The sequence below is a fragment of the Sabethes cyaneus genome, chromosome 2 (genome assembly GCF_943734655.1).
Source record: "Sabethes cyaneus chromosome 2, idSabCyanKW18_F2, whole genome shotgun sequence".
Classification (NCBI taxonomy): domain Eukaryota; kingdom Metazoa; phylum Arthropoda; class Insecta; order Diptera; family Culicidae; genus Sabethes; species Sabethes cyaneus.
Genome location: NC_071354.1, coordinates 38,093,923 through 38,107,677, shown reverse-complemented (window position 1 = coordinate 38,107,677; position 13,755 = coordinate 38,093,923). Strand labels below are relative to the sequence as shown.

Below are 13,755 nucleotides of genomic sequence, written 5' to 3'. Positions count from 1 at the left end.
GGTATAGGGGGTAATTTCAAAAAATCTGGAAAGTGGAAATGCGTTTTCTCGCATCGGCTTATAATTCAGTCAATTTTTAATAGATTTTCAAGATATTTACACCAATTGATCGGAAAATCGATTTGGAATATATATGAAACTATTGACTTTCAATGCGCGTCATTGAAAAATTGAGTTATTTTCATATTTTTGCCTTCCCTCGTCAGTGCTTCCCTCGCACGGATGACAGAAATATATACGATATGAGCTATGGGTTAAGCTTCCTTATGATTGTATTTACTTTACGCCCTATAGAACCCGATCGAAAATTGTTGAGCTTCAGCTGTTGCTGCTTCCTCGGATAAGGCAACGAAGACATCCAAATTCACCAAGCGAGATGCCAACAAACCGAAGAATCCATCGACGCATCCGCCAGTGAACGATATGATTTTGGTTGCAATGCCTTTTACTGCGCATCGTCAGTCGGTCAGCGGCTTTCGTTGGTGATACATCGGCAAGCAGCTAGTTTGCCACACATCGAACATGCAGCTTTCGAGTCACATCCGTGGCATAATTTTGAAGGTTGTATTTGAAACATTGTTTGCCTTACGGTGCACATCGTCGTCAGTTGGTCGTGTTCATCGGCTGCTGAGGAAAGGAAAGTATGCTGAGCGTGTGTTAGAGCTGGAGCACTCGTTTCGATGCCGTTATGAAATATCTGGCTGCTGAAGTTCTGGAATTGGCAGGGAATATGCTGTTCGCGAGAACAATACTAATACAGCTGGCCACTTGGAGTGGTATTTCATCGTGACTCAGGACCATACACGAATGGTTTCGTCGATCGCATAGCTGCTGAGGCTTTCCGGTTGGTACGTTGCAACAAGCCGTGCCTGGTTTGCGGTTATCGGTATTCCAATTTACCGAACAGAGAATTACGTTAAGTGCGTTAGTGCGAGTTTATTGCAAGCTGGAATTATGATAATCAAACAATCGGTACTTTTAAGGGCCACAAACGATTGAAGAGTTTTCTTGCCCAGTTAATACCATCATAACACAGTTGAATTTTTCGCCATTGCGGACTACCAACAAATGACGGAAATAAGTTTTCTGGACACGGGCGTCATTGTCTGCGACTTCCAAAACATCTGCAGGTTGTAAATGCTTTATTATCAGTGCTCTTTTGTAAGCCGCAGAAAAGTTGCGCAAAATTTTCAACTTTTTGAAAACTCGCGCGTACCGTCTACCGATTACCAGAGGAAGCGCACTATTCAACGTAGAAACAGATCATAAAAATTTATTTACTGTTTGGTTTAGTGTGACTTGGTATCGTTTTAATCAAATAGATTCAATCAATTCATAAATATAACTCCAAAATCGGTTGAGGATTGAATGTATACAATGTTACTACTTTGATTAACGTTACGTATGTAGCTTGTATGCATGAAGAATCGTATTATTACATACATGGATACATCCTACTATCGCTACAAAGAGACGTACGTAGTCCTACGTCATCTATGCGGTCGTGCTTTGTGCACAACCCCTCAGATTTTTTAAATTTCCAATATAACAAGTGTTAAAATCTTTAATAAGAGTTAAACATTTTAGCTGAAGAAGGTAGATTGTGGCAAATTTGTCAGAAAAATACGCCTTTCCAAATATTCAATTTGCTATATGAATCCATGAAAAGCACAGCCTACATTCCGTGCTACATTCCGTTATCGAAACTTAACCTTCTGTTTTTATACGATAGACTTCGCAGCCAGCTAATTAGAGTACAGGATAATTGCAGGGCCAGTTGCTACGATCCTATTGACTCTAACAGGTTCTCCCAGCCGAGATTCGAACATACGCAGACTGCTTTATTAGGCCAGCTCTTACCTCGAGGCCAACTGGGAGGTGGTGGTATGGTGGTATGAATACATGATTTAAAGTAAAAATAGTTCTAAAATTGATCAAAGTCAGATTTAATCTACTCGAATCGTTAAACTCGCATCTGGCTTTCATCTCTAAAGATTGTACAATAACATTCCGGGATTTAATCAATGCGGTTTGTTCCTCTCCAGTTTCCCCCGATTGCCAACTAACAACAATCAGCATACAACTTCGGACAACTAACCGCAAAGCGATTAGTTTGTGGCCGCATATTCACATTCGGATAGAACAAAAGAAACCCCGCTATCGTCGTTTCGTATAACCGGGAGTAGTACCCAACTTTAATTGACTTTTTTTTATTCATTAAAATACAGCAGACGTTAAACAACATTGCATCCGGTACGGATAAACATGGCTAAGTACACTAACTATAATAGAAGTATCAGGTGTGCATCGGTATGTGCATCGAATAAAAATTCACCGCGCGGCTTTAGTCTTTCTTTTGTGTGATTATCATTACAACTGCAGCTGCCAACACTCCCAGCACGAGATAGGATCCTTCGAAGAAACTGAGAAAGTTTCTCACCGCATCCAGCAGCCACTTAAGGGGAAGATTGCGCGCTTCCGAAGGTGTTGCAATGGGCGGCACTCCTACGTCCCGTAGTTTCGTTTCCAGAAAACCATCGTCGAGCGAAAAAGCAGCAAAGTATTCGCCTTCGCGGTTTCGCGTCCAGAAATTTGTACAGTTTTCCGCGAACCACAGCGTGTAACTGAACTGGTACACGGATGCTCGCACGTATTTGGGAGCCTTCCTGGGGATGTGCTGTTGATCAAATAACTGTAAAACGGTCGGTTCATTTTGCAGCAACCGTTGGACCATCGGATACATCCATTTCTGGGTACTGGGCTTCGCACCGGATGCGTCGTAAAACTTGAAATCAAACCGTGGAAAGTAAACCCAAGCGTAAGGCATTGAGCCCTCCTCCTGCCAGGGTTTGTACTGAAAGCCATACTCCTGCCATGGACCTGTCAGATCGTTCGAGTACTCTAGGATAATTTCCAACCGCTTGGGGCGCATTTTCACCAGATGTTGTCCATACTGATTGACTACGTACAGGCCGTGTAAACTATCGTATGGCTTTGTAATCAGCGAAGAGTCAACTGTTTCGAAGGGGAATACCCGCAAATGGGGTACGATCGAAGCGAGAAAAATACCGCCAGCTGCCAGTGTAGGTATTAGAAGGTCCCAATTTTTTGTTAGCTTTCGTATGGCTTCGGCCTGTAAAATTAAAATAGAATAGAATAGAATCTTTTGCTGAACAACAACTCTTACCAAGTTATTTGTGCCAGCCTCTCTGGTAACAATTACGATGAACTTTTGCGCCATACAACCGACAATCAGAAGCGGTGCCACCCGTAGCATTAGCAGCATTATTGTCAAGTACTGCGAGTGATTGAACAGCAGCTTGAACGCCAATTTACCATCCCGAAAACTAATACCAAACATCAACCAAGTTCCAAAGGCCAATAAAACTGCAATCACCTTCACGGCTAACGACCCAGTTCTGTCTACTGTCTGTCGTCCTCTTATTATCTTCGCCAACTCACGGTCATCGACGAGTGCCAGCAGTAACATCAACACAATCAAGCTGAGAAAACCATAATTTCCACACGCTATGATGTTCAAATGAAGGAAAACCTGCCACAATAGGGCAAACAGTCGCACTTTCTGATTTGGAGCAAAGAACAGCCAGGAGCAAACCAACTCGCTCACATAAACATAAATTGTGCTCAGCTTATGCAACCCATCCGGCTGTTGGTAGGTGAGCCAACTGTAGGAAGTCGGCAGCGGCATTGTTTCGAAGTGCCTCTTCAATCCCGTGAGATCCCACCAATATTGACATCCACTGGCCAATTTCACCGATCCGGACGCGAATACGAAACGGAACAGAAGCCATTTCATCAGCAGCAGTGCTAAATCATCGATTAAACCCCGCGGATCGGTCAGCTTGGAAGGAGCCAGCAAAATGCAAAGAAATCCCACCTCCAGCAGCAGTTCGTCCGACTGCTGGCGGAAGCTTTGTGCTATTTGAACCAGCGAGAAATATAGAGCCCACATCGCTATGAAGCACGGCAGCCGGCAAAGGTTTTCGAATACCAGCGCGAGGAATGCGACGACACACCCGGCCAAGCAGAACAGATCGATTGCGGATTGCGTGTCCAGTCCCAGCAGGGGAGCTAGCTGCAGAAAGTTCAGCCGCTCGTTGATGGTTCCATTGGCCAGAATGCGGTTAGCCGGAAGAATGCCGCTGTTGCTGAATAATCCTGAAAATAGAAAACATAAGAGTTAGAATTTAGGAAAAAAAACTGAACAAAAAATAAGTAACTCTATTCATTTCATCGTTTATTCGTGCTTTTATTACTAACTTCAAGGATAAAGAGTTTTTCGATAATTGTCGACAATCAATTGAAAAATTATTAACCGCAAACCAACCAACATTTAACGAGTATAATTTGAATTTTCCCTAATATTGATCCACATTCTCGTTGCATGAAAACGAAAAATTTTCATTCCACTTGAGGATTGCAGTTTTTCGGCAGATCGAATTACCCTCGGCTTCAAATCGTTCCATCAAGGCATTCGCAGCACAGAACCTCCCATAAACAGTTTATCCCCGAAATGCTTTCGATTCGGCTCGTCTGTTCCCTTGTTGGCTAGGCTCGCCGACAAAGCGCAAAGTGAACATGAAATAAAAGGTAAAAATATCTCATCTTTGTGCTACCGTACGATCCTCGTGGCCACCGCCGCCGCCGCCGCCGGTGCCGTCATCTCACTCACATGTCCCTGGCTGGCTCCAGTTGTCTTTCCTTTTACCGTCCATTATCGTTAAACGTATTTCCAGCGAGCAAAGCAGTTTAATTTCGGACGGCCATGTCTTGGTCAGTAGTACTGCTCTACGGTGCTATTTCCGCTGCTGACGAGCCGTTTTCCACCGGTGCGGTCCGGTCGTACTGGCTACTGGGTATAGGCCGGCTAGCCAACTGGTCTGGGCTTGTTATGCTTCAGCCGAAGTTGTTGCTGCTGGCTAGCATCTTGTGTCTTCAAAATTGGCTATCGTCTGGCCGTTGCCATCAATTTGTGCTGGTTTGTATTTTTTTTTTTTTTTATTTTTGCCATTCAGCATCCCCGGTGAGGCTCATTTGTACTGATCCGATTAGCGTTGACCAAGGAAAATAGGCACAATTTGCTTTGTAGGACGGACATGATAAGTCGTACAAGCCATATGCTGACCGAATGCGTTTAAAGCTGTATCGTGAGGCTTTTTGTTGTGAAAATGTGATGTGGAACACATTTCTGCCTTGTCCCTTTAAAGATCAAAACAGCACGATTGGTAGAAAGTAAGTAATTTATAAGATATTTTTCTTATTCTATCTTTTGACGATTTGTACCTATTGCTGTCTTGAATCAGAGGCCCTGTGCCGATTAGGTAGCGAGGCCTTTGTATGCCCCAACGACATTGCGCGGTCTATTGTAATTATCCGACATGGTTGATGAAATCAATCACCTTTCGGGACTACTCGGTATGAAATAAAAAGGAAACTTTTGAAAAGTTATGCCGATATTTAAATGATAAAGAGTGGAACAGTGTCCAGTTAGGAGTCTCGTAATTATGCGTAGTTGAGTTGAGTTTTTTAACTACTGAGGATTTGGGTAGAAACACTGTTTGACTGTTTAGTCTACTAGCTTGTGAAGGAGTGCATCGAGCACCAGTGACCAAAGTAAGGGGAAGGGAACTCCTCCTTGTGGACATCCTTTGATCACCGAAATCGTGACCGACTAATTTACCAATGATGATGTAATTTCTCTGCTCGAAAGCTTTGCTTGAATCCAGCGCATTGTAGTGTGGTCGATTCTGTTTTAAAAGAGAACCGTAATGATTGAAACGAAGGACGTGCAATCGAAAGCTCCTTCAATATCGAAGGAAGCACATAGTGCCATTTCTTGATATTTGAACGTTTCTCAATTAACGATTTACCGTGTTGGTGTCTATATTAATTTCCATGCAACGGAGAACTCTTTAAAAATTAATTTCCGATATCTTCTTCTTCTTCTTATTCTTCTTCAGCTTAGAGCCGAGGTGGCTCATGCTGTTTCAAGCACTCGTCTCCATTCAAGTCGGTCTTAGGTCACTCGTCGCCAATTTCCTAGTCGTCTCAGAAGTCGCAAATCGCTTTCGACCTGGTCGAGCCATCGTGCACGTTGGGCCCCCCTGTTCCTGGTGCCGGTGGGGTAGTTAAAGAGGACTATTTTCGTCGCACTGTCGTCCGGCATCCTTACGACGTGTCCAGCCCTCCGTAGCGTGCTAACTTTCACTAGATGTACGATGGGAGTCTTCCCAAGCAGTGCCTGTAGCTCGTGATTCATACGCCTCCGTCACTCTCCGCTTTCAGTTTGTACTCCACCAAATATCGTCCGCAGCACTTTCCGCTCAAACACGGCAAGGGCGCGTATGTCCTCCGTGAGCAGCGTCATGGCTTCAAGTCCATAAAGAACTACCGGTCTAATAAGGGTTTTGTACATTGTTAGCTTCGTACGGCGGCGTATGCCTCTTGATCGTAGCGTTTTACGAAGGGCAAAGTAGGCCCGATTTCCCGTTTGGATGCGCCGCTGGATCTCCTTACTAATGTTGTTGTCCGCTCATCACAGTCGTGCCACTGCAGTCTGCGCTCATCAGCCGTCCCGGTCCTGTGTATGAGTACGGAGAAGGGGTCTTCCAGCTCGCTAGCATGGGCAAGTATATTTCTATCGACAGTAATTCGACACCTGATTTCCCTGCACCTTCCAGACATTCACATGCCAATCTTCACCAACTTGACAAAGACACTTCTGGATTTCGGATACTGTATCAAAATGTCCGTGCGCTGCGGACCAAATTAGATGATTTCTTTTTGGCTGCAACCGAATGTGATTACGATGTCATTGTATTGACTGAAAGGTGGTTAGACGATCAAGTACACTCTGTGCAGCTGTTTGGTAATCTTTTCAATGTGTATCGTTGTGATCGTAATCGCATTAATAGCACAAAGGCACGTAGGGGGGGAGTTTTGGTTGCTGTTTCAACGCGATTAGTTAGCTTTGTTGATCCGGCTCCGGTTTGCGACACAATTGAACAACTGTGGGTAATAATCGCAACCCTGATTTGCAAAATCAATGTCGGTGTAATTTATCTGCCTCCTGATCGTCGAAACGATGCCACCGCCATTGAGCGGCATATCAGTTCTATCAGGTCGATTATGTCACGTTTGCAGCCTAATGATTTTTCGTTGCTATTCGGCGATTACAATCAGCCGCTATGTACCTGCTATTGACTATCTCCATTCAAATATTACTTCTGCTAGCTCCGATTTGTTGGATGGTTTCAGTTTGTACGGTCTAACTCAAATTAACTATGTGTCAAATAGCAACGATCACCTTCTCGATTTGGTACTGACTAACAACGTTACTTTGTGTGAACTGTTCGAGGCGGGTGAGCCAGTGGTACCACTCGACTCTAATCACCCGGCGCTGATTATAACGGTACATCACACCTCTCAAGTAACAATAAGGGTTTTATTACACTCTTATGATGGTTTTCATGACCAAAATTGGTCACAAATACCATCAGAAGAGTGCAATAAAACTCAAATTGTTGCTTGGGCTTGCCCGTACAATTCGAAGATACTCCGAAAATGAAATGGTTTTGGACTTCCGTAAAGCGAACTTTGACTCTTTAAATAGTGCTATCTCGCAAATCGACTGGCGGTTTTTGGAACTTAATCCTTAATTCTTAATCGCAAATCAACGCAGCGGTAAGTAGCATTCCGAGCGATGCCCTAGATTTCAACCTACCCGCAATAGTTGATCGTGACGTAGAAGCTGCAATAATGACACTCAAGCATTGCAACTGTGCTAATACGCCCACTATGCTTGCTGTATAATTTCTCGCTTCAACAGGGTGTATTCCCTACAACTTGGAAGCTCTCCGTTATGTTTCCTGTACACAAAAAGGGAGACAAACGTGATGTAAAAAACTACAGAGGTATTACATCACTATACGCATGTTCAAAAGTGTTTGAAATTATTATACACGACTCTCTATTCGCAAGCTGCAAACACTACATCTCCTCAGAGCAATATGGTTTTTATGCAAAACGCTCAACTGCTACAAACCTTGTGCAGTTCACTGCAGCGTGCTTGCAAAACATGAGCGTAGGTACCCAAATAGACGCAGTTTATACCCATTTAAAAGCTGCATTTGACCAAGTCGATCACAACATTCTACTAGCTAAACTGGAAAAGCTTAGGGTTTGTTCTGCCCTAATACGATGATTTCGATCCTATCTTTTACATCGAATGCTATTTGAGAAGATAGGAAATCAGCAGTCTGCACATTTCACGAATCTCTCAGGCATTCCACAGGGTAGCAACCTCGGACCATTGCTCTTCACACTGTTTATAAACGACGTCTCATTTTTACTTCCGGAGGATTGCCGGCTGATGTTTGCAGATGACGTGAAACTATTTAAGATCGTCAACGAAAATGTGGACTGTTTGCCAGGTTCATGATTTGGGTATTACTTTGGATATATCACTAACGTTCAAGTCACACTACAACGAAATAATTGCCAAGGCCAGCTTGGATTTATATTTAAAACTTTAAGCCAACTCGGTTGTTTGCTGCCCATTCTATGTTAACTGGATAGCAAGAATTGACGGTGACACGAAAGCAAGAAAAAGCAAGAATTGAAGCCGTTCAGCGAAAATTCGTGCGTTATGCTCTACGATTCCTCCCATGGTGGAATCATCATCAGCTACCACCGTATGTAGAGCGTTTCCTGCTTCTTGAAATGCAGACTTTGAAGCGAAGGCGGTTCGAAGCTCAAGCTGTTTTTGTGGGAAAACTTCTGTTTGGCGAAATCGATGCTCCGAATATTTTGCAGCAGATTAATATGTATGTACCGGAAAGAACCCTGCGACCCAGAAATCTGCTGTTATTACCTCAGCGGAATGTAACGTACGGGCAATATGATCCCATCCGCTTCATGTCGGCAAGTTTTAATGCCGTAGCCGATATATTTGATTTTAACTTAACCGTAACAACGTTCAAACAACGGCTTCGTAGATAACTATGTTCATTGTATGTTTTCATATTGCTTGTACTGTTAGTTGTATTGTATAGTGCTCATACTATTTATCATTAAGACTACTATTAAGTCAGATGATGTATCTTATAACAAAATAAAACAAAATAAAACCAGCGATCCCAAATACACGAACTCCTCTACCACTTCTAGTTCGTCGCCGTCGACTGTTACCGTCCGTGGGAGACGCGCGTTTGTTTCCTTTGAGCCTCTTCCTTTCATATATTTGGTCTTCGACGCATTTATTTTAAGCCCAATTCTCCTAGACTCCGGTTTCTGTCTGGCGTAGATTGCATCGGCCGTCGCAAAGTTTCTGGCTATGATATCGAAGTCATCTGCAAAGCCTAGAAATTGGCTACCCTTAGTAAAAATTCGTGCCTCTCGTTTCGATGCCCGCTCGTCGGATCACCCCCTCAAGAGCGATGTTGAACAGCATGCAGGATAAACCGTCACCTGATCTCAACCCTCGCCGCGTCTCGAAGGGACTCGAGTGTCCCAGAGATGCGTACGAAACACATCACTCGATCCAAAGTAGCTCTGATCAGTCGCATCAGTTTGTCCGGAAACCCGTGTTCGTGAGTTATCTGCCATAGCTTGTCTCGATCGACTGTATCGTATGCTGCTTTGAAATCAATAAAGATGTGATGCGTGGGCAAGTTATACTCCCGACATTTCTGCAAGATCTGTCGGATAGTAAAAATTTGGTCCGTAGTTGCGCGAGCCTCCATGAAACCCGCCTGATAACTCCCTACGAAACCTTGTGCTATCGGTGTCAACCGGTGTAACAGGATCTGAGAGAGTACCTTGTAGCCGGCGTTTACCAGCGTAATACCGCGATAGTTGCAGCAGTCTAGCCGATCACCCTTTTTGTAGAAGAAGGCACAGTGTTTTCTCGGCACTATAAAGTGGTAGCCTCATTTCGAGACTCCTAGTATGGCAACCCACCTAAGTCAAACTACTACGAACATTCAAGCAAATACGGATCGGAATATTCGGCATGGACCTAGGTGAAGAAACAAGGACGACGAATGGATACTCGGTACTTGGAACTGCAGATCGCTAAACTCCGCTGGTGACGACCGGGTGTTGCTCGAACAGCTTGAACCCCGTAAACTTGGCATTGTAGTTCTGCAGGAGATCTGTCGCAAAGAAAAGAAGGTTTGGAAAATCCGCGGTGGAAAGGCCCCGTTTTACCAGAGCATTGGCACTACCAACTAACTGGGAACGGGCTTTGTAGTGTTGGACGGAACGCAGGGTCAAGGAATATAAGGCAGTTTGTTTTTAAATTACAGCATCACCAACATGTACTTCCCGCACGAAGGTAGACCCGACGATAAGAAGGAAGCGTTCTACGTGAGCTGGAAGCAACGAATGATGCAATAATAACGGCCAACGATGCATAAACTTTGCAGCTTTCCGAGGCCTGTTGATACGAAATACCTTTTTCCCAGGCAAAGACGTCCACAAAGCCAGCTGGAGATCATCTAACCAACGTGCAATGAACCAGATTGACCACGTTCTCATAGATGGGCGGTTCTTATTTAACATCATGTAGATACGTTCCCTACAGGGTGCAAATATTGACTCTGACCACCTGCTACTAGGAGGTATATGTGCGCTCAAAACTGACAACCGTATACCAAGCACGTCAAAGCCCTCCTTCTCGGCTGAACATCAGGCAGCTATATAACCCGAAATCTGCAGGGAACTACGCGCGATTACTGTATGATGATCTGCCTTCTTCCAAAGAGTTGGACGCTTCAAATCTCGAGGACGGTTTGGGTAGAATACTCTCGACAGGTCGCTACCGTAGCACCTAGCACTAGGTGACCTCGGAGTATACAAAATGATTGGTTGGTTGGTTGCTGAAGATCAACACAGCCGGTGGTAAGGACCGCCTACTGGCCGAACTTTATAAACATGACCGAGAGAAGCTGGCAATGAATCGACACTGGGTTATTTCCAAGATTTGGGACGAAAAGAAGCTACCGGTGGAATAGATGGAAGGGATGGTTTGTACCATATACAAAAAGCGTGGACGACTCGACTGCTACATCTACCGCGGCATAACGCTGGTAGACGCCACCTGCAAGGTACTCTCCCAGATCCTGTTAAACCGGCTATCACCAATAACACAGGATTTCATACCAGGTGCGCTTCATGGGAGCTCGCGCAACTACAAACTGGATTCGGGAATACAACGTACCCACGCATCACATCTTTATTGGTTTCAAAACAGCATACGATACAGTCGATCGAAACCAGCTATGGCAGATTATGCACGAACACAGTTTTCGGGATAAACTGATGCGACTGATCAGAGCTATCATTAGATCGAGTAATGTGTTTAGAGCACATCTCAGGGACACTCTCGAGTCCCTTCAAGATGCGGCGAAAGTTGAGTTGAGGTTTATGCTGCATGCTGTATAACATCATTCTTGAGGGGGCGCTCCGACAAGCAGACATCGAAACGAGAGACACGATTTTCACTAAGGATAGCCAACTCCTAGACTTTATAGATGGATTGATATCATAGCCAAGAACTTTGCGACGGCGAAGGTAATCTACGCCAGACTGAAAGCGGAGTCTAGAAGAATTGGGTAACGAAAACCCAATACATGAAGGAAAAAAACAAATTTTGTTCTGAGGTTTAAGAGTTAAATTAATTCTAAGAGCTAACCATATAGACACAAAGGCAATGAATTTCAACAGAGAGGAAGAAGGGAGTTTTAAATTAGTCAACGTATGATGTAAGCAGTTCATTAAACATCAGCAACAGAAAAACAGGCTTCATTTTTAGTTTTTGCTCAGTAGATGCTCATTTAACTGCAGCACCTCAACTAAATAGAATTCGAAAAAGTAGTGTAAAAAGCAATTGTTGAGTTAATTATTATCTACATTATTGTTGAAGAAAGTACAGTTCTATCTCTTGTATTTATGGGGCTGCTACACCGTTGGTAGCAAAAAGAGCGCTCATTTGGCTACCAATGGGGTAGCAATCGCATAGCGCCGTAAATACAAAAGATAAAACAATACTTTCTTCAACAATAATGTAGATAATAGTTAGCTCTACAATTGCTCTTTGCACTACTTTTTCGAATTCTCCTTAGTTGAGGCACTATAGTCAAATGAGCATCTACTGAGCAAAAAACTGAGAATGAAGCCTGCAGAAAAATGACCAAAAAAAATCCCGATTTTGCCACTGTCCCATTTTTGTCACCCCGAAATTCATAATGGGGGTAACAAAATCGGGTGCTTACGGTATCTTTAGATGTCCGTTACGGGCGGATCTCTCCATATAACTTTTAAAAAATGTACTAACCCAACTTGAGGCACATATCACAAATCTAGTAGTTTTCTATATTTCACTGTGTCAATATAGTCCATATTTATCCCTTCGTACCCATAGTGAGCACTCACTTGTGACTAGCAAGCGATCAAACTCACTTTGAAAATCTCTCACTTCTATCAGAAACATCTCTCACGAAAATAAACCCAAACAAATGAAATACAATTTCGACATGCACGGACACTCGTACATCGACATTCTTTTGCCGGTGCATAACAGTAAATCAATATTTAGAATCCGGCCTGCATCTAATTCTACCCGCAACAATTATGTACTCACCATCAGCTTGAGCATAAAAGCTTAAAAAAGCCACCAGGTAAACGCCACTCATGGCCCTTAGAATGAGATTTCTAACCAGAGGTGGGTAGCTTTCCTCCTCCGGTTTATTGCCATCATCCTTCGGTCGGCGAACATCAGCTGCATTATCCGAGGGTTTCATTGTGTGGCACTTTTTGTTCGTTTCACTCAACCAATCAAAACACAAATTTCACTGACTGACTACTCAGTTAAGTGCAACAATTTTACTTTGCTGCCTGTGTCAAACTTTAGAACTCTGGTAACTTTATGTTCCACCAGGACCGCGTTACAACACTCCTGAGAATTGATACATATTTTCGGTGTCGTAAACAGGCAAAACAAACACACACTTTACGTTCACCTTCGCCTTCACTCTGTCTGCGCTGAAGTGCACCGCAACAAAATCGGAGAGAATGAGCTCTATCAGGGAGGTGGATTATTGAGTTGAAGATGTTTCTCGTGAAATTTTCGTTAGTGCATCAAAACAACGTTTTTAAAACCGAAATTTTCCACTGAAATGCTAGAGAATGTTTCACCACACGCAACTACGGCTGTGACACAAATGATAAATTTTCAGAACAAATGCCTGCTTCGACAGACAAACATTTGAGAATGGTTTTTCGTTTCCGCTGCAGTGGTTCTGATTATGAAATTCGAAACTTCCGGCCCCTAAAGCCGATGCAAATTTGTAGAGCAACTTTTCAGTGGCAGCACTGCTGCTGTCGCACTATCACTGCACTGTCGGCTGCAATAGATTCCTTCTGGGTACCGTATCAATAGCAATCAAATGTTCGATAGTTAGTTGCGTAAAGGTCTCACGGTAAATGTTATCTAATCGTAACACTACACCCGTGATAACCGTCATGGTTGATGGTTTGCTCAGTGCAGTTCTTTTCGGTGAGGATCAGTTAAGAGTATGGTGGATGGGACCTGATGGGACGATTACTTCTACTGTAGCTCCTATCTCACCTGTTTACACTTAAACCATTGTACTATCTTTGAACTAAGTGGTTACTGCTAGGGCATCGGGATCGTTTTTCTTTTTGTTTTTGAACTGAAAAGAGCAATGATGC

At 43.6% G+C, this 13,755-nt stretch overlaps 1 protein-coding gene across 1 annotated transcript; it reads right to left on the bottom strand.

Moving 5' to 3' along the window:
• Positions 1-2,182: 2,182 nt before the first annotated feature.
• LOC128737138 (lipase maturation factor 2-like) lies at positions 2,183-13,168 on the bottom strand. Its single transcript, XM_053831702.1, has 3 exons — positions 12,665-13,168; positions 3,188-4,179; positions 2,183-3,133 (listed from the first exon to the last, which is right to left on the bottom strand). The coding sequence occupies exons 1-3, from the start codon at positions 12,822-12,824 to the stop codon at positions 2,345-2,347; spliced, it is 1,941 nt and encodes a 646-aa protein (XP_053687677.1). The 5' UTR covers positions 12,825-13,168; the 3' UTR covers positions 2,183-2,344.
• Positions 13,169-13,755: the final 587 nt, after the last annotated feature.